The sequence below is a fragment of the Maylandia zebra genome, linkage group LG17, assembly GCF_041146795.1.
Source record: "Maylandia zebra isolate NMK-2024a linkage group LG17, Mzebra_GT3a, whole genome shotgun sequence".
Classification (NCBI taxonomy): domain Eukaryota; kingdom Metazoa; phylum Chordata; class Actinopteri; order Cichliformes; family Cichlidae; genus Maylandia; species Maylandia zebra.
The window spans coordinates 36,300,065-36,319,682 of NC_135183.1; the positions used below are offsets into that span (position 1 = coordinate 36,300,065).

Genomic DNA, 19,618 nt, shown 5'->3' on the forward strand with positions numbered 1-19,618 from the left:
TCCTTTTTGGGTTCCTTTGCCAAATTCTTTGATACGCAACACTAGCAATTTCCCATAGGAATATATATCAGTACAGGGAATTGTTGAATTCTTGATGTAACCTTATATTATAGAATAATGGCATGCTTTAAATGAGCTGTTTTTTCAGCATTGTGTATTAATTTCCTTGTTATCACATAATGACCATATTTTCTTTGAAATTTTTAGTTTCCTGGTAAAGAAGCAGGTGTGTGCATGTTAGTTCACACATCCCTGTGGTGGTGGTGATTCATGCAGTGTGTGTGTATGTATGGTCGTTGCATATATAAGGGACGGAGTGGGGTGGTTGGGCACATCCTCCTGGTTGCACTTGCACAGAAAGAAGAAAATGACCCCTCAGCAACGGATGCTGTCTGTCTGTTTTTTACTGGTCTCAGGTACCATGCATTTATTTATATATTTTGAATATTAATTAATTATTTTAAGCAGAATAAGTAACAAATCAAAGCAGTGTAAATATTTGTTATATATTGATTTCATGCATTACTATGGTTTTCCTTCTTATCTTAGAAAAACATTAGAGAAAAAATGTTGATGTATACTGTCCTGTCTACAGTATGATGCACTGTATTTTCATATTTACAAGGAGTTTTCCTTGTAATTGAATGTTGTTGTTAAAGTGTTATTACATTGTCTTTTTTCCTTACCTCTCAGTTTTTGGGACCGGTGGATCAGTGACAACAAAAGAAACTCAGAAATGTGAGTATAAGTCAGTGTCGTCGCTTGATAACTTAATTTTAGAGAGTCAATCCTTTTTACAGTAATTACACAGTCTTCATTACTTTACTTGGTCCCTTGTCCATCTCTGAACGATAAATTTGTAAGCAACTTAACTTTGCCATGATCAGTTACTTGCAGGACGTATGGCAGTGGAGTCGTCCAGCCCTTCAAAGGCCTGGGTTACTACGTGAGGTCCAATTGCCCGTTCACTCTCACCCGCTTCACCCACAATCGTGTGGAATACGACATAACCATACGGCGAGGAGACAGCGGGCTGCTGGTTCAAGTCGAGATCACAATGAACAAAGTCCGGACTGTTCTGCAGAATGGAAGCATCCTGGTGGAGAAGAAAAGGTTTGTCCTCAAATATGGATCCACTAAGTTAGTGCTTCATTTGAAGAAAACTGCTTGACTTTGAAACCTAATACCATTTGCACGAGACACAATCTGATCCTTGTTTCTTAACATCTGATCTTAAATTACTCATTTTTTGGCTCCAGAACACCAGTTAGCGTAAGCATGTGAGGCACCAGCAAAGTGTTTTGTCCAAAGACACTTTAGTTCATTAACTCAAATGTCACTCATACTCAACCACCTAACCAAGCCGATCATGCTCGCAGGTATTTCAGCACTTCTACCATCAGTGCTAGTTCATTATTAGCGCTGGCCCTGGGACACTGTGCATTATTAAGTGTTTGTCTTTGTGGTTGAGTTTAATGAAAAAACACACGATATTCTATTCGCTAGATACTCTCACTCTCTGCAAAGGCTGTTTTGTATTATTATTTCCTGTTTTTCACTTATTTTCCAAAACTGAAGAAGTGAGACCTCCGATCATTTCTGAGCAGGTGTCCCTTGTGTATTTTCTTACAGTGTCTCCCTTCCATACGATCACACCTACCAGCATATTTTTCAGTACGGCATCTACACTAGACTGAGGAGCTCATTGCTTCCACTTTCTGTCACCTGGCATAGTGTACCTGGAGGAATAGACAGTTTGTGGGTAAGAGGATACATAATGTATGAAAGCCTAAACAAAGTCAAATGTACAGAATCTATAAATCCCTAAGAAGAATTCCTGAAGCTTCTATGTGATTTGCTGTTCAGGTGGAGCTGCAGCAAGAGCTGAGCACTGACATGACTGGACTGTGTGGAAAACACAACGTAACAAGTATGTCACCTACAGCACAAATAAACTAACAACTAATAGCTGTAGTATAAGTCTAATAACATAAGCAACAGCACAATATTGTACACAAGTGAAGAAAAGGCTGGTTTTAAAGCTTTACATACTACTGAATCTTCCCTTTTAAGAGTTTTTAATGATTTGTCTTTAGCAACTGACTCAGGTGACTGTGGTTTATTATCGTGCTTTTAGATTTAACAGCTGGTTTTGATACAGTGGATCATAAATGTTAATTTCCCGTTTGGAGCAGTGTTATGAGTGCTGTACTGCAGTGGTTCAGATCCTATTTGGCAAAGCGAACTTTCTCTTTGAAACTTGGGGAGTTTGTGTCCTCTGCTGCTTCTCTTCAATGTGGGATACCACAGGGGTCAGTTTTAGGCCTCCTTCTTTTCTCCCTATATCTCCTACCCCTTGGCTCTATTTTCAGGAAACATGGGATTTCTTTCCACTGTTATGCCGATGACTCGCAGATTTATTTCCCTCCTAAAAAGATAAATGGTTTCTCCGTAGACCCTTTGCTTAAATGTCTTGATGAAATAAGGGCCTGGATGGCTTTGAACTTTTTGCATTTTATTGAGCATAAAACAGTAGTGATGGTTTTTTTGTGGCACTTCTGAGACCACTAAACGGATCTTGGTTCCCTGGCACAGTATGTTAAACCAATCATCACTAATCCGGGAGTTAAAATGAAGGCAGATCTTAAACTTGAAAGCCAGGTCAGAGCTGTGTAAGATCTATCTAGCTTTTGTCCTTTGAGGCAATTAGTCAAAACAAAGCCCATCTTAATAAAGCTACGCTTCTTAAAACATATTTATTTGCTGAAGCCTTTGGCACTCTTTTAAGAGGTTGACTCAATTTATTTTAACATGTTTGATTTCATTTATTTATTTATTTATTTATTTATTTATTTATTTATTTATTTATGTATTTCTTTGTTTGTTTGTGTGTTTGTTTATGCTATTTGTATATGTACAGATCTTTGTGAACCCTGGTTTTATGTTAAAGTGCTTTATAAATAAAGCTGGTATGGTAATGTTGGTGGTAGCAGAAATAATTGAAATAGCGGTTAATATAGGCCTTAATTCAATAGTAATTATAATTAATATATAGTATCGGTTATGCTAGATGTAAATAAGAGGAAAATTAGGACAGTTTTACATACATTATACAACCTCGTCTCTGGTTTCCTGGTATGGACTTTTAAGCATAGTCCAGACATATTCAGTCGGATTGAGGTTGAGTCTTTGGGAAGGCCATTTCAAAAGAAGAAAAAGAAGAAAACTTCTAAAAGTGAAATACTTTCTCATTCTTGCTTTAAGTAGTTTTCAGTTGCTCAACTTTGGGCCTTTGTTGCCATATGCACTTGTTTGTTCAGTGTTCTGGGCTCTAGTCTGGCCAGCACTCTGGCTGTTTCAGTCTGCAGCAATGTTGTAATTGGTACAGAAAGTAATTTGGTATTAATTTACTGACATGCACAAGACCCTACCTAACTGCTGTCATCCGTTTCTTCCAGCACAGTATGTTGCTCTAAAAATTCTATGTATCATACTTTCATGAAAAAAGATAAATACAATCTCTAGGAATATAAAACATTTGTTTTTGCATATTTTGTTCAAAGTTGAATGCACATTTTATTTGTGAAAACAGGCAACAAGCAGCAGCTGATAACAGAGAGCAAGCTTACCCAGGAAACGTGTCAAACGCGAGATCCTGTCTTTGTCACTAACCAAGTAAGCTGATGTTACAATAGTTTTTTTTTTCAATCATTTTCATAGTTTAAATCCACTTTTCTTTATTCGTTTGTTTTTGTTTTCATGTTTTCAGGAATCGATCAGTTATATAATCATATTGTATAAATGTTGCCGTACAAAAGATGTTAGTCTAAAATGTTAATGTTCCTCCAATGATATTTGCAGGTATGCAGAGAGTTCTTTTCTTACACTATGGAGTGTCTGCAAGTTAAAACACCATTTTATATCCAACTCTGTGAAGAGAACATTTACAGCTTTGAAAACAGCAAATACGTTCGCTGTGCTTTCTTCAAAGAGATTGCCCTGCACTGTGGAAACAAAAGCTATGTGTGGCAGAAATGGAGAGCTATAACCAAATGTGGTAGGTGATCATTTATCATCATTCTTAAAGTCTTAAAGAGGGTTAAAAGCTTCATAATAGTAGTCGCAAAGTTGTTTGTTTATGGATTTTTAAGCTTTTACGGATAAAGGATGAATTCTAACTGACATTTCATTTAGTTTCATGATGGATTTACCTTTCTGTTTTTATGAATGCAGCTGAGCCGACGTGTCCTGGAGACCTGGTTTATAAAGAAGAGGGTAATGCATTTATTCCCAGCTGCTCCAACCCTAACCCCAGCTTTTCCAGCCAGGCTATCACCAGCACTTGTGTCTGTCCAAAGGGTGAATACTATGAACTGTATTTTGTTTTTTGCCTTGGTAAGTCACATGAAACTAATCAGAACTCATCATCAAAAATTTACTGAATTATATTGTAGGTAAGGTGCTTGATGATCACACAGAAGACTTCCGCTGCGTGAGTGTGCCTAGCTGCCCCTGTGTCTTCTCTGGTAGGACTTACTTAACTGGAGACAGACGTAACACTAAGTGTCAGGCATGGTAAGTGGCCAAAAAATAAAATAAAATAATACTGGAATTTTAATACATAAAAACCCTTAACTTTAGAATCATAAAAGTGTTTAGAAGTTTTTAAAACACATTTTAAACTTTTGTCCTTAGTATATGTGATGGTGGAGGATGGAATTGCTCAGAGAATTCCTGCCTAGGCAGATGTGACATTGAAGGGCAATTTGTAACAACATTCGATGGCAAAAAATATGTTGTTCCTGGTAAATGCACATATGTGGCCTCACAGGTAAACACACAGCCTACAGCACAAATATGTGACATTAGGACGACTGTGCATGATTGTGATGCTATGTTGTTTTCATGACCACATGCAGGGCTTAAACTGGACAATAAATGTTGGATTTTCTGGGAAGCATGCATCTATACAAACAGTCGTTCTCCAGATTTTCCAGGTATATATCCCACACACTATACAAACTATCAAATCAATTAATAGTGAGGAAAAATGAGCCTGATTATGCACATCATTTGGAATTTGCAGGAAATGTACACATTCACACGCAGCATGGTTAAATTTGAAGACCAAGAAATTACTGAACTTCATCAGTCTGGTAGGTAAAAGAATGCTAGTTAGTCTGCTAGCCTCATAATATATACTGAATGGTTTCGATACATAAACACCAAATCTCTTACTAATTTCTCTCACTTTTTAGATCATGCCCTGGTTTTCTGGCAGTCCTCTATGTATGTTGAAGTCCATACATCCTTTGGTATGAAGATCCAAGTCCAGGTGTCTCCTGAAATCCAACTTTACATTACACCACCAGGAAAACACACAGGCACGATTTCAGGTTAGTACATTAGTCTACAAATACACACTAAACCTGGAATTACTTTTATCATGATTTATTTTATGAACTGTCAAATTATTGGTAAAACAGAAAAATGTTCTAGTTCAAACTTTAAACTTTATGTGATTTTTGTAGCTTAACAAGCATTTTATTCTGTCTTGAAACAACCAAGCCTTCTGCTCAGTTCTTCCAATTTGTGTAAAGATTTCACAGCAGAAATTTTGACATACAGAATACTTTTTAATTCTCAGTCACAAAAGTAAAGAAAATGCTATTTTCACTTAAATTCTCAAGCCGTACCACAAAAACCCAAATATAACAGAATTCTAGAAATGGCACTTAAATTACAAGTTGTTAAATATGTGCAGTTTTCACAGCAAACATTATAAATGTTCAAATTTTCTACCATAAAAATGTATTTATGCAAACTGGAGGCTGCCGAGCAGGAAATGTTCTAAAAATCTGAGACAAAATAATAAGTCTGTCTTTCAGGTCTCTGTGGCAACAACAACAAGGACACCACAGATGACTTCACCAGCAGCAGCGGGATCATCGAGAACTCACCTGAACCTTTTGCGCTGTCCTGGAGCGTGGGCCGTTGTACACCGAACATACCGCCAACCTGCATTAATACCGACAACGGTATCAATCAGTCATATAAAGTAGACTGTCCTATAAATTCACAGATGAGAAGATGCTTTTATATTTTGTCTTTAACACACAGAAAACTGTTTTATACTAAATTGTTTTGCAAAATCATTACTTATTTTAGCATTTGATGTATTTCTGCAGAAATATTTGCTGATGAAAAGTGTTCGGTCTTGAACAACCCAGCTGGGATATTTGCAAAGTGCCATGGCTACATCCCAACTGATCAGTTCCATACGGTAAGATTGTTTTACTACTCAACCAAATCTGAAGAAACTGCTGAAGCTAACTCGTGCTGACATATTGATTTATAACTTTATAACAAGTTGAAAACTTAAACCTGCATTATGCATATAAAATTAAACCAGTTTAAGGCGAACATGTTGATCATACAGATGCATACATTTTTGTTTGACTCATTACCCCGGTGCATATATTTCTACTCCACTCTTCGACTATATTTTTACAGGCTTGCATCCTAAGAACTTGTAACTGTGGTACCAATTTGGTCCAGTGCTTGTGTGTTGCTCTGGGCAACTATGCCAAAGCATGTGCCAGTCTTGGAGTTGAACTTGGTGACTGGAGGAAGGCTACCAACTGCTGTAAGCATTTAAAAATGCAAATATGTTTTCCTTTTACTGCACACGACTTATAGTCTTATGTAGGCAGTTTCTGCCTTGTTTTTGCAGGATGCATTGTATAAGCAGATTATTAAATGTGAATCAAAATATTTTTGTCACAGCACTGACATGTGAAAAGAACCAAGAGTTCTCCTACAATGTGCGAGCTTGCAACCATACATGCCGCTCCCTGTCTGCTCCTGATCCTCGCTGTGGGCAGGAAGATGCTCCCGTGGAGGGCTGTGGCTGCCCAGAAGGAACCCACCTGAACCAAGGACAAATCTGTACACCAAAGACTGAATGTGTATGCCTTCATCACGGCGGTATAACGCCACCAGGGCCTGTTGTTATCGATGGACGACAGTGGTGAGTTGATCATTAAAGATTTTTTTAAGGAATTTCAAATTGATCAAATACATTTTGTATTAGCATGAAACTGATGGTGTATGATAAATACAATGGTTCCAGTTTTATTAATCTTATGTTGTGTTTTCAAAAGCAACTGTAAGAATGGAGAACTGCAGTGCTCCAAGGACTGTGGTAAATATATTATATTTTTGTACTAGACATACATTGCTATATGAGCAAGAGTCACGGCAGTAAACATATTATTATATCAAACTTTCAGAAATATATTTAATACATGAATTTGTTCGCATCAGGCTGCAGGAATGGAAAGGTGTGCGTGCACTGCTCAGAATACCCAGTTAACACAGCTCAGAAAACTTGCGACAGTCTCAGCAAACCACTGGTATGTATATTTATAATTATTACCATTTGTATGTAAATGTGGCTTCATCTTTAGTTTTTTTTTTTTTTTTTAAAGGGTGACTAGTTATTAGAATAAACACGTTTGCTCCTCACAAAGGTGTAATTTTCAGGTTGGTGTGATTTTCAGGTTGCCAGTGTGACTTGTGAGAGTGGCTGTTATTGTCCTCATGATCAATATGAAGATCACCATGGAAACTGTGTATCAAGGGACAACTGCACCTGTGTCTACAGTGGTAAAGTCTTCAGGGCAGGAGAGACTGTTAAAACCAACTGTAAAAAATGGTAACGCTACTTTACCGGTTCAGTCGCAAAGTTTTGTTTTTCTGTAAACTCAGTGTTATGACTTTATCTTGCAGTGTCTGTGGTCAGGGTCAGTGGGACTGCACAGATGAGCCGTGTCCCGGGACATGTCAAGTCTATGGAAATGGACATTATCAGACCTTTGACGCTAAATGGTATCGCTTTGGTGGTCACTGCCAGTATACACTTGTAGAGGTGAGAGCCAGAAAAATCACAAAACATGAATGTGTTCACATGCATGATATAAAATTTATATATAATGTAGATATGTAAATTCTATTTTTAAAGTTGCAGATTCATGATGTAGGAGATATAAGTCATACACTTTCACAAAGTCCAGGTCTCTCTCTCTCTCTCTCTCTCTCTCTCTCTATCTATTACAAAAACTGTAGCTGTTGACTTTCAGTCATGGTGGTAACCATTTGTTCATAACTACAACAAAATGCATGATTTTTGACATATAATAAAGAAGTTTTAACCATGCTTTTCGATTTCAGGATTACTGCAGAAGTCAAAACGGCACCTTTTCTCTCCGAGTGGAGAGTGTGCCCTGCTGTGATGAGGCACTCACCTGTTCACGCTCCATCATACTGGACTTACAGGTAAGTGGCTCTATCCCTAAATATTCCTTGACCTTTATTTGGTGGTCATGTTATACTAGTTTTTATTAGTGTATTTTTTGTCTTACTTGGAAATGATCAACCTCAGTCAAAGGATGGTTATTTACTCAAGTCGTTCATGAATCATGGAACATAACTTGCTGCAGAATTAATGGTGTGCATTATGAGGTAGCTGCCCATATACCAGTAAAATAATCCCTTATCTTGTTCTTCTATCTTGCTCTTCCAGAGCAAAGTCACCCTTATCCTGAATGACATGAGAGTGACCAAGCAAATCCAAAAAGGCTGGACTTTGCAGCAAGATCCACTTTACACAATACACACAGTGGGACTCTATATCATAATCTCAGTACCCAGCAAAGGTCTAACTCTAATATGGGACAAACACACCCGGATCACCGTAGAACTTCATCCAGACTGGAGGGTGAGTAATAAAAATGCTAAGAAGGATTTTAAACGTGACCATTCTTGTGTAGTAGAATACTGTTATCCTCACTATAAAGCTTGAAAAGGAGAGAAGTAGAATTCAAAAATGCAGAACTGAATTAATAACATATCCACTGTGTACTTTTTATACTCATTTTCTTTTTCAAACCGTCTCACCTGCAGAACAGAGTGTGTGGCCTCTGTGGGAATTTTGACTCCAATGAGCTGAATGACTTGCAGATAAGTGGCTCAGCAGGTAAACCAGTCAGTTTTTTCTCCTTTTTTGTTAGGGGTGGTGTCTTTGCAGTGACACCAACACTTTACCTGTGACACTCAAACTAAAAACAAAACTCTGTTCTTAGTGGTTTCTAGTCCAATGGCCTTTGGCAACAGCTGGAAGGCAGCAACTCCCCCTTGTACTGATGTGACCACTGAGATATTTCCATGTGAACGCAATTCCTACTGCTCGGCCTGGGCCCAGAGGCGCTGTATGATCCTTAAAGGAGGCACCTTCAAAGACTGTCACTTGAAAGTATGTTCTTCACATTGCACACAAGTTGCTTGTGCTTGCTTAAAAATAACTACTTTTTAAGCAGAGTGTCGCAAAGAGAGGATTGGGACTTTTATTTTGTATACGGTGAAAATTTGATACCAGTGTTGCTGTCAAAATGTATTAGATTACAGTTTCTCTTTTAAATTTAATAAGCATTGCAGCTAATTTGATTAAACTAAATAACATTTCTTGCTTTTACTTTCCTAACAAATATCTTTAAACTGGGCAAAAAAGGAGAAAAAACCCTCCTCCACAGCTTTTTGATAACAATTGTAATGCAAACATTATAATAATTTTTGAGTTCCTAGACTTAAAAGGCATTTCTAGGTGCAGCAAGGAAAACCACTTTGGTGCACATGGATATCCAGAAGCACTGCTTAGGGCAATGAAAACTAGTAGATGAAAGGGAGCACAAATTAAAAAACAATGCTCAACATCAACAAACTGTGAACAAAAAGGAGCTTGTCTAGACCTTTAAGCCATCAGCATCCAGCCTTTGATGGTGTTGCATTGAAATTTGTTCCAAAACATGCCCCTTAAAAAGGCATGTTATTATGCACATAAACTTTTCACGAGAATTTATAATATACTTTGTGGATAAAGGTTCTGAGCCACCCACACATTACAATAACCATGGAAAGCCACGTGATGAAAGTTTTTGTGCTGATTTTAATGCCAGTAAAAGTTAAACATTACATCTGCATTTTTGTTGTGATTGAAGTACAACTTGCAGTCAGGTACTTCCCAACTCTGATGTTTACTGATCCTCAGGTGGATCCAGAGCCCTACTACCATGCCTGTGTGCAGGAATCCTGCTCTTGTGAGTTTGAAGGGAAATTCCTGGGTTTCTGCACAGCTGTGGCAGCTTATGCAGAGGCCTGCAGTGACCAGGACGTCTGCATAGATTGGAGGACACCTGATATGTGCCGTAAGTTTTAAGATTTTTCCCCACATAAGGTGTGCATGTCGTCAGCCAATCATCAGTCCAGCTTATATAAATTCTTTTCTGTGCTTCAGTTCTTGCCAACACACACCCTGCATTGCTTAATGTTAAATTCAGTTTTATTTTATTGTATTTTAGTTATTGTCAATATACTCATGAGCGACAATAGATATGGCACTATCAAAGGATATGTACAACAATCTGCATGATGCGATCAATGTTTTTTGAAGGTTACAAAACACTGAATACAACAAAACATAAACTGTGATAATTTACATCTTAGCCGTCTACTGTGACTACTACAATGAAAAGGGCCAGTGTAGCTGGCATTATGAAGCCTGTGGTAGGATTCTGACCTGTGGCAAAGACTTCACTCAGAAGCTGGAAGGTAACCAATGTTTCTCAGTTATAGTCTAACATGTTAAAGTTCAGCTTGCACAAACAACTGAGTATATTTACTTTTTGGAAAAGGCTGCTACCCCAGATGTCCAAAGGAAAAGCCATACTATGATGAGAATACTGGTGATTGTACCACATTGAGGAACTGCTCTTGTTATTTTAATGACACGACTGTACGACCTGGACAAGTGGTGAAAATAAACTCTTTTGAATGGTAAGTTGACACATTCACAATATATATGGCATGCAAATATCTACATTTTCCATGCAATTGTCATGAAGTTGTGTTGTTAGTTACACTGACGGCTGGTTATTTCTTACTCTCCTATTTTATTCAGCTCCTGTGAAAATGGAACAATTAAATGCCGTAAGTATAAAAAATACATTCATGTGTGTACTATACGTGGCCGATAAAACAATTCATTTTCAATTCTAACTCACAACATATTGGTGCTTGTTCAGGACTCCTGACCAATCAGGGCTATGAGATAGTAAAAGCACAGGGAGCAACATAACTTGGCTAGTTGTAGAAAAACATGTTATCCACATTTTGAAAAGAGAATTTGGATTTTCATCTTCAACTAGATTTGTCACCATTTCCTTGGTAACCATGAGTGACATTACATTACAAACCAGCAGAGAAAATTTGTCTCTATTTCAGACATTGTGCGACTACTATTTAAATCTATCAAATTATCTTCTATGCTGAAATACAAAGTAATACCCAGCATGTTAAAATGTGATGTGTATGGGATCAATTGTGTCTACATGTGAGGAGTTGGGAGTGATAATGGGTAAAAAACGTTAGTGAAGGCAAACATATGTAATGTAATGATAGAGAATACAAGGAAATATTATTGAAATTTATTATTATTTTTAAATAATATGTGCTTTTATGGATCCTTCTTTTAATAATTGCACTTATTATCAATTTTAATTCAACAGCACTTCCGCCCACAACTACCACCACACTAATAACATCTCTCAAAACAACTGCTTCAACTACAAGTGAAACAACTACTACTACTACTACACCAGTGATTACCACTACCACAGTCTCAACTACCCCTGAAACATGGTCGACACCCACTGCTACCTCTCTACTAACTTCATCTACTAGAAAAACATGGTCAACAATGCCCTCCACTTCTGCTATATTAACAACTCCTGTGCCAACAACTACAGCTACTTCAACTACTACTGTAACATGGTCCCCCACCACCTCTGAACCAAACACTACGACTACTTCAAGTACCAGCGAAACATGGTTAATAACGCCCACTACTACATCTGCAGCAACTACTAAAACTACAACTGGAACCACAGGGTCCACCACCACTGCTACAACAATGGCGACTTTTACCAGTGATCCAGTGACCGGTAACAATCGGTCATTTGAATTTTACACCACTAAACCAACAACTACTTTACCTACCACCATTACCTCAATAGCCCCTACAGAAGCTAACACAACTACAGCTACTATCAGCACACTCTCCACATCACTGTCAACTTCTTCAACATCCACAACTCACTCGACACACCCTACAACAGTAACAGAGTCTATAACAGAGACTCCCACTGAATCTGCTAGTACAGTACTTTCAACCTCTTACCTACCTACAAGTACTTCATTCCTTAATGCTTCAACAACACGGGCCACAGAATCAGAGCCGACAAACACAGTTATATCAACATATGTCTCAACACCTCCACCATCGACAAAACATACGCAGCCAACAGTCACTACACTTCAGTCCACCAGCACCTTTGCAACCAATTCTACATCTGCTGTAACCTCAGGTCTGACAGCAATAAGCACAGAAGTTCCCACTGTATTTACTACAACCACCCAACCTACTACCTCCCACTCTGAATCAACAACATCTAAATCTACGTCGCCACTGATAACTAATACTGTGACAACGTCTGGACAAACAGAAATAACAGAAACAGGTGCTACAACAATGGGAAACCATAGCACTTCAGTAGGCACCACAACATTTTCATCTATTAATACAGAATCCACACCCGAAATTAATACAGGACCCCCAATCACAACAACACCACCTCAGAACAACTCCCAAGGTAAATGTTATGTATCTGTTTTGCACTGTTCATTCATCATCATAGCAGTCGTTTATGTGAGTAACCTAAACGATATTATATCTCTGGCAGTATTTCCCACAACATTTGGAACACTTCGGCCAACAAGCACGTTTGCAACCAATGCAACAACTACTGTAACGTCAGGTATGACTGCTACCAGCACAGAAGCTCCCACAATATTTACTATGTCTACAACCACCTAACTAACTACCAACTAGACATTTTCATTTATGATCATAGTAGTCATTCACGAGAATAACCTAATCAATGTTTCTGTATTTTTGTGTTCCCTGTTTTCTGCCACAGCACCAGTCTGTAGATGTGTAGACCTGAAGAGTAAAAAAAGCTGGATTTGTGGGGAGACATGGTCAGAGGACTGCTTTGATAAGCACTGTGTTGGTGGAAAGATAGAGTTGACCCCAGTGGTTTGCCCAAAGTCTACAGCTCTGCCCTGTCCCAGAGAACGGGCCGTAAAGGTCTCGGATGGATGCTGTGAAACATGGAAATGTGACTGTAAGTGACCATACCACTGACTGACTAACCCAGAATGTCATTATTAGAGTTGTGCAGCTGGCTCAGGTTGGCATTTTGACAGATTCTTATTTTTAGCTGAAATCCAAATTGTGTTTTTATCCATTCCCAGGTCACTGTGAGCTGTTTGGGGATCCCCACTATGTTTCTTTCCAAGGAATACCCTTTGATTTCTTGGATCAGTGCTCCTACGTCTTGGTGGAGGAGCAGTCACCACGTCATAATCTGACCATTGCTGTGGACAACTTTTATTGCGTGCCGGGCCTGCAAGGCTCCTGTGCCAAAGGACTCATTCTGAAATATCAAAACAATGTAGCTGCGCTCAACATCAACACACAATTGTTTGTAGTGCAGGTAGGATTTCATCATGCATCCATATTCAGTAATTATACAGCAGTTTGTAACTGAGAATACTCACTGGAAAGACAGCTAATTTTGATGATAATGTTATTATACTTTAGGCTACACTGAACAATGTGACAGTCCAACCACCATATGAGGAGAATGGTTTCAGATTTGAGACCACGGGGTACATGGTGTCAATTCATCTCCCAGAGATTCGTTCTTATGTCTCCCTCACTCCATCCTATACCCTGGTTGTGAACCTGGCCATGGAGCATTTCGTCAATAACACCCAGGGACAATGCGGTGAGTACTGGATGGAGTGCTAGAAGTGTGTTAGAAGTATAAGCTTATCAGAGCTCACTTATCAATTCTCCCTCCAGGTGTGTGTGGTGGAGCATCGTGTATTCGTAAAGGAGGGCAGATTGAGGATGACAGCTGCTGTGATAAGACGGCCTATGACTGGGTGTATCCAGATCCTCTGAAGCCTGCCTGTAATTCTGCACCAAGGGATGTACCCTGTCTTCCTGGGCCAACCTCAGTACCTCCTCCCCCACCTCCGCCTCCCTGCCCTCCAAACCCATTATGTGAACTTCTACTCCACCCGTAAGGTCCACACATGAATGTAGCCTACTAATCATGGATTTGTTGTGTTAAAACTGCTTCAAGTGTACTTCATGATAAATCTACATGTTATATACTGCTTTATTTTGATTATTAATTGTAATAGTGTGTGGCTCTCTGTCTCTTTGTGTATAATTTCAGCAAATATTCTTAAATTCACTTTGTTTCAATTTCTCCAGTGTCTTTGAAAACTGCAGCAACTACGTGGATCTAAACCTTAAAAAGAAGAACTGTGAGTTTGATTCATGCAGGAACCTAAATGGTTCTTGCTCATCTCTGGAGCAAGCTGCAGGAGAATGTAAAAGCTTCGGTTTCTGTATTGACTGGAGAGGACTGACTAATGGAACCTGTGGTATGCATCGTCTTTTTTTTGTCTTACAATTAACATGGCAAACCAGTAAAGCTAGAAATTAAGTGATTTATGAATAAATTTGCTTTCTTTGCAAGTTCTAATTTAAATTGATGTATTATTAACGTCAGTGTCCTTGATCGTGTTTCAGATGTGCCATGTCCAGAAGGATTGGTTTACAGAGAATGCAGCACAAAGTTGGATGACTTCTGCTATGGAGGGTTAGGAAACTTTACTTTTGGTGTGATGCAGATAAAAAGTTAATCAGCTTGGTCATATAAGACTGATCTCTTTGTGGTCTTCTCCAAGGCACATTAGGAAAGCCTCCTGGGAGGCTAGGTTTAGACTAGTTTTACCACTTGCATCAACTTCTGTGTCAAACTGGAATAACTTTTATGTCAAGGAGCCAAACAGCACTTTTTAAGAGTCCAGAGTGTAAATGCTTGAATGCACTGGGTTCTGAATGTGACCTCACTGTCTTGTTTGACAATCAGTGGAGTTTCGCACCATGAATTTAATCAACGTAAGATTTTCAAGGCTGAGTTTTACTATAATTTTCTGAGGAATCTCATTTAAGGGATACCTTATGAAATTTGGTGTGTCTGGCAGCTTCACGTCTGGTGCATTGAAACAATGTGTTTGTTGGCCATCCCATATCTGAAATTAGATATGTTTTGATTTTTATTGGGGAAGCTGTTTTCTGATTGCACCTTGTAATTTCCACATGTTTTTCCTTCATATACTATTCTGAAGATTTACACCATTTTCATGCTTTTCTCCGGCTTTTTAGCGTGCGCTATCCAGGAGCTTTGCTTGAAAAAAAAAGCACAGGTTGTTTCTGTCCCAGCAACCTGACCAGAGCAGGAAATCACTCAAACATCTGTTTGCCTGTTTGTTCCTGTAAGTTGTATAGCCTAAGATGATGACAATGACACCTAGACAATTTTTGTTTGAAGTCTTTTACAGGAAGATAAATAAAGGATTTTCTTTCTTTTTTCCCTAAAGATTGCAAAGGACCAAGTGGAGAACCTAAACTTGTAAGTAAAAGCTACAAATTTCCACAGGGATGCTGCTGTTATGTGACACATTCTGTAATCAACAGTTTAGCTCAAATAATTTAAGCGTATTAGTATTAGATCTGAGTGTAGATTTACAAATATTTCTGTATGGGTGTTTCAGCCTGGTGAAGTCTGGCAGTCCAACTGCAAACTGTGTAGATGTAACAACCAGACTATGACTGAAGAGTGCTTTCCACCACCTCCTAAGCCAGCTCCCCTCTGTGGCCCCAATGCAGTTTTGATAAACACTTCCTGCTGTGGTGATGCGATTTGTGGTAAGTAAAGGTGTTTCATATTTTCTAGTTCAGTTAATGATTGATTTTTTAAAGTTTTCAGTATCTTTTAGAATTATAGAATTTCTGTATTTTTTTTTTTTTTTTTGCGTAATGACATGTGCTTTAGTCAAATGTATTTGCAACAAAGTAAGGTAATGCGCTGTTCCTAAAATTGGTAATCACATTAGCCGTACTTATCAAATAAGTATGTTGGGTAACAATCTTTAATATGTCCCATGATTAAAGGTGCAATTCACTTGTAATTAATCAGATTTTCAATGTATTTAAAATAAATGACAATATATTTAAATAAAGTACAAATACTTAAAAGTAGGTAAAGTGGAACAAGAGGGTAACAAATCAGATTTTTACAGAAAACAAATGATTGTATTATAAGTCAATTTAAGTACTTCATAAGTAATTTAAAGCACTGCATAATTTTTTGGTAATTTTGTAGAAAAACAAACAATATTTTCCAATATTACCTGGTAAGTAAACTTACTTTTCAGGGGTTGGGTATATTATGAACTGGCTTAACATTGTCTAACCGCCAGGTATTTTCCTTTCCTGTACACTCAATTTGGAAGTTATATTTGAAGTACACTGCAAATGATAGCAAATCAGCACTGCTCAGTGTTAGTCATTGTTAATCTTCAACACTGACTAGCTTCCTGTTAGAAATATAACACTGTCAAAAGTGTTAATTTAACACTCAAAAGAGTGGACACATATAGACACTTTCTAGTGTCAATTTAACACTGGAGATTTTGCAGTGTATGATTGCAAACCTCCCCACAAAACAAACAATTAATTATTATATTCCATAACTATAAGGTCAAACAGGACTGCAAATTTTGATTTTTTTCATAAATTGCCATTTTATTTAAATTATCTCCAAGCGAGGACAAAATGTCAGCACAATATTCAGCTTTTAATTAGTTGGAATTTGTTGCACAAAATGATGAAAATATGACAGTGAAAGGGAAAAATTGGCATAGACAAACTAACCCTGACTCTAGATACAGTCTAATCTCAACAAGTGTGATCTCTAGTTCTCAGCAATGATTACTCCAAACTAGAAGCCAAAGCTTCATTTTTACCAGTTTACCAGCAAAAAGTTTTAAAAAATAGGCATGGTAGAATGATTCCACCAATACCAGTTTCCATACCTATCGCTATCATCATTCATTAAGAAGTAGTTCTGGAGTAGTTTTCACAAACTTTGTTGTTGGTAATGCTTCAAAAATATCATATATACGAGATAAGAGATTCCTGCTGATATCTTGGCATACATGTTCATACTTCCAAATCTCAACTGGCAATTATGTGATAATGCATCGCAGAAGAGCAAGTAACAAATACACAAATACATGTAGAACAACACCTTATATCTATTAGCAGATATATTTTAGTTGTGTGAAGCTGCATCTTTGATGTTGTTAGTGACCCAGAATATATTTGAAGAGTCAGTTACTTGTTGTCGTTTTTTTAATTTGTTTGTTTGGGTGATTTGTTTAATAGATGGCTCCATATTGTAATGATTTATGCATTTGAATGTAAAAGGTTTGTAGTTCACATCCACAAATCCCATTTGGGCATCCAGCATAAACTCAAACGCAGCTACCTGCTGTGGTGACCCCTTGTATCGAGGGAGAAGCCTAAAGTGGCCTCTTCTTAATTAATTAATCATTTAGGAAACATTTTGACATGAAATATTAGGCACACACATTTATTGCAAATCACATTAACTAATGTTAGGTTAAACCTTAATAACACTTGTGTTTCATATCAAAATGTCTGCTGTTAAAAACATAGCAAAGTCAAACACACACATAAAAACGTGTCTTTTTTTTTCAGTTGACAAGACCTGCAGTTATAATGAGAAGATATACAAGGTATGCTGCATTGAATTTTATTGTAATGTCTCTTTGTACTAAATTGATTGAAATTGTTAATCATTGTCAACCATTGTCTGATTCTTCATTTTAAATTAAAAATGTTCTTTGTGCATGTAGGTGGGAGATCAGTGGACAGATCCTGCCCATCCCTGCAGGTCACTGAAGTGCAGTAAAGACGGCATTCAGACTGAGACCAAAGTCTGCTCCAATGAAAGCTGCTCTGAGGTAAAAATGTTCAAGTAAACTGTAAAATCTTAGATTGATTTTCTACAATAATAAGCTCATATCGGTGAAGCTTTACACAGTACTTACATTTATTTGCAGAGCTTTTCAAAGCTAAAGTGTTAGAATTTATTTATATTCAATATTTAAATGTCACATAATAACAATAGAAGAACACTGTCAGAACAAGCACTGTGAGAAAGAAAGACTTACCCTTAAAAGATGCTTAGAAACTACAATTAAATACTGTGTGAACAAGCGCAAGAATTAAAGTCTACAACTTGTGGGGCTTTTTCTCTAGGAGGACAGAATCTGGGATGACCAACACTGCTGCTTTACATGTAAGTCAGACCCTAAATCTAACATTTCACATAGAAATGAAAGCTATAATTTATTTATTTTAATTTCACACTCTTTACATTGTTCCACCTCTACTTTGTTACTTCAAACTTCAGGTAACCAGGGCTGTGCTGCTAGGATGTCCACCCTCAACATCACCGTAGATAACTGCACCACTGTCATGCAGATGCCTGCGTGTCAGGGGAAATGTGAATCTCAGCCAAGGTGAGATGAGCAATAGTGATGATGCAAATTAATGCATTTGAGGCCCTTGTTATTCACTTCATAATCACTAACCAAAGAAAAGTGCATCTAGATTCGTTGTATGAATTCTGTGCGAACTTTGGATATTTTTCTGAAATTTAGATTTTTTGTTTCTCTCTTCTATCCCACTTTCACCCACTCCCATTCTCCTCTGCAACAGGGTGGAGTTACATGGTGACCTGTTGGAGCAGCGCAACACATGCTGTCTGGACTGGATATCAGAGAGGAGGCCCGTGACTCTGCTTTGCTCTGACCTCAGTACGAGACAATACTACTACAAGCACATCACCAGCTGTGCTTGTAGATCTTCCGGCTCAAGCTGAAAAATAAAACTCAGATGAAAGAAAGAATTATCCATTAGACTGTCACATGAAAACTAAATGTATTAAAATGTTGTTCCTTATATAAAGTAAATGCTGAATCAGTTTTATATCAAATAAAGTGAATGATTTGCTATTATGAAGGCATGTATTCTCTGTTTTCTTGAATGTAAAAACTCCATAATAAACTTCATCACGATTCCTACCCATTTGTCTCAGTGTATTTTTTAAAAATTATACAATACAATTTTATTTATATAGCACATTTAAAAACCAGAGGTATGCCAAAGTGCTTCACAGAATCAAATAAAAGCAATAAAAGATACAAATATATTGACAGGAGGGAGACATAACTAACCAAGAATACAGTAGACACAAGCCAAAAGGCAATGAAATGAAATGAAATCATTATAAACATTAATCAGAGCAAAAAGATAAATTACAGCATGCGAGCTCTAGGAAGCCGGGAAGGATAGGCTAAATAAATAACTTTTTAATTGAGATTTAAAAGATTTAGTTGAATCAGACGCGCAAATAGCTTGAGGGAGATTATTCCAGAGGTAGGGTGCAACAGAGGCTAATGCACAGTCACCTCTGGTCTTAAGCCGAGA

At 37.7% G+C, this 19,618-nt stretch overlaps 1 protein-coding gene across 1 annotated transcript; it reads left to right on the plus strand.

Annotated features, from left to right (window-relative positions):
• The first annotated feature begins 367 nt into the window (after window positions 1-367).
• Window positions 368-19,133, plus strand: muc5e (mucin 5e). Its single transcript, XM_076875694.1, has 44 exons — window positions 368-416; window positions 694-738; window positions 888-1,113; window positions 1,633-1,762; window positions 1,867-1,930; window positions 3,593-3,675; window positions 3,862-4,057; window positions 4,234-4,359; window positions 4,455-4,575; window positions 4,696-4,831; window positions 4,920-4,997; window positions 5,087-5,156; window positions 5,259-5,396; window positions 5,889-6,038; window positions 6,189-6,283; window positions 6,514-6,646; window positions 6,787-7,030; window positions 7,164-7,204; window positions 7,327-7,415; window positions 7,563-7,717; window positions 7,792-7,930; window positions 8,233-8,337; window positions 8,585-8,779; window positions 8,965-9,037; window positions 9,144-9,313; window positions 10,106-10,262; window positions 10,561-10,665; window positions 10,749-10,890; window positions 11,015-11,043; window positions 12,855-12,929; window positions 13,092-13,298; window positions 13,429-13,670; window positions 13,778-13,964; window positions 14,042-14,264; window positions 14,462-14,634; window positions 14,783-14,852; window positions 15,422-15,531; window positions 15,637-15,668; window positions 15,811-15,964; window positions 17,822-17,859; window positions 17,980-18,087; window positions 18,386-18,425; window positions 18,540-18,648; window positions 18,848-19,133. Exons 1-44 carry the CDS (start codon window positions 368-370, stop codon window positions 19,008-19,010), a joined length of 5,415 nt encoding a protein of 1,804 aa, XP_076731809.1. The 3' UTR covers window positions 19,011-19,133.
• The last annotated feature ends 485 nt before the right edge of the window (window positions 19,134-19,618 follow it).

Bases quoted from the DNA above. Each gene is read 5' to 3' on its own strand.
- muc5e (XM_076875694.1), top strand. From the start codon at position 368: ATGACCCCTCAGCAACGGATGCTGTCTGTCTGTTTTTTACTGGTCTCA. The intron at 17,860-17,979 runs GTATGCTGCATT...TTGTGCATGTAG, and splicing joins ATAATGAGAAGATATACAAG to GTGGGAGATCAGTGGACAGA. The intron at 18,649-18,847 runs GTGAGATGAGCA...CCTCTGCAACAG, and splicing joins AAATGTGAATCTCAGCCAAG to GGTGGAGTTACATGGTGACC.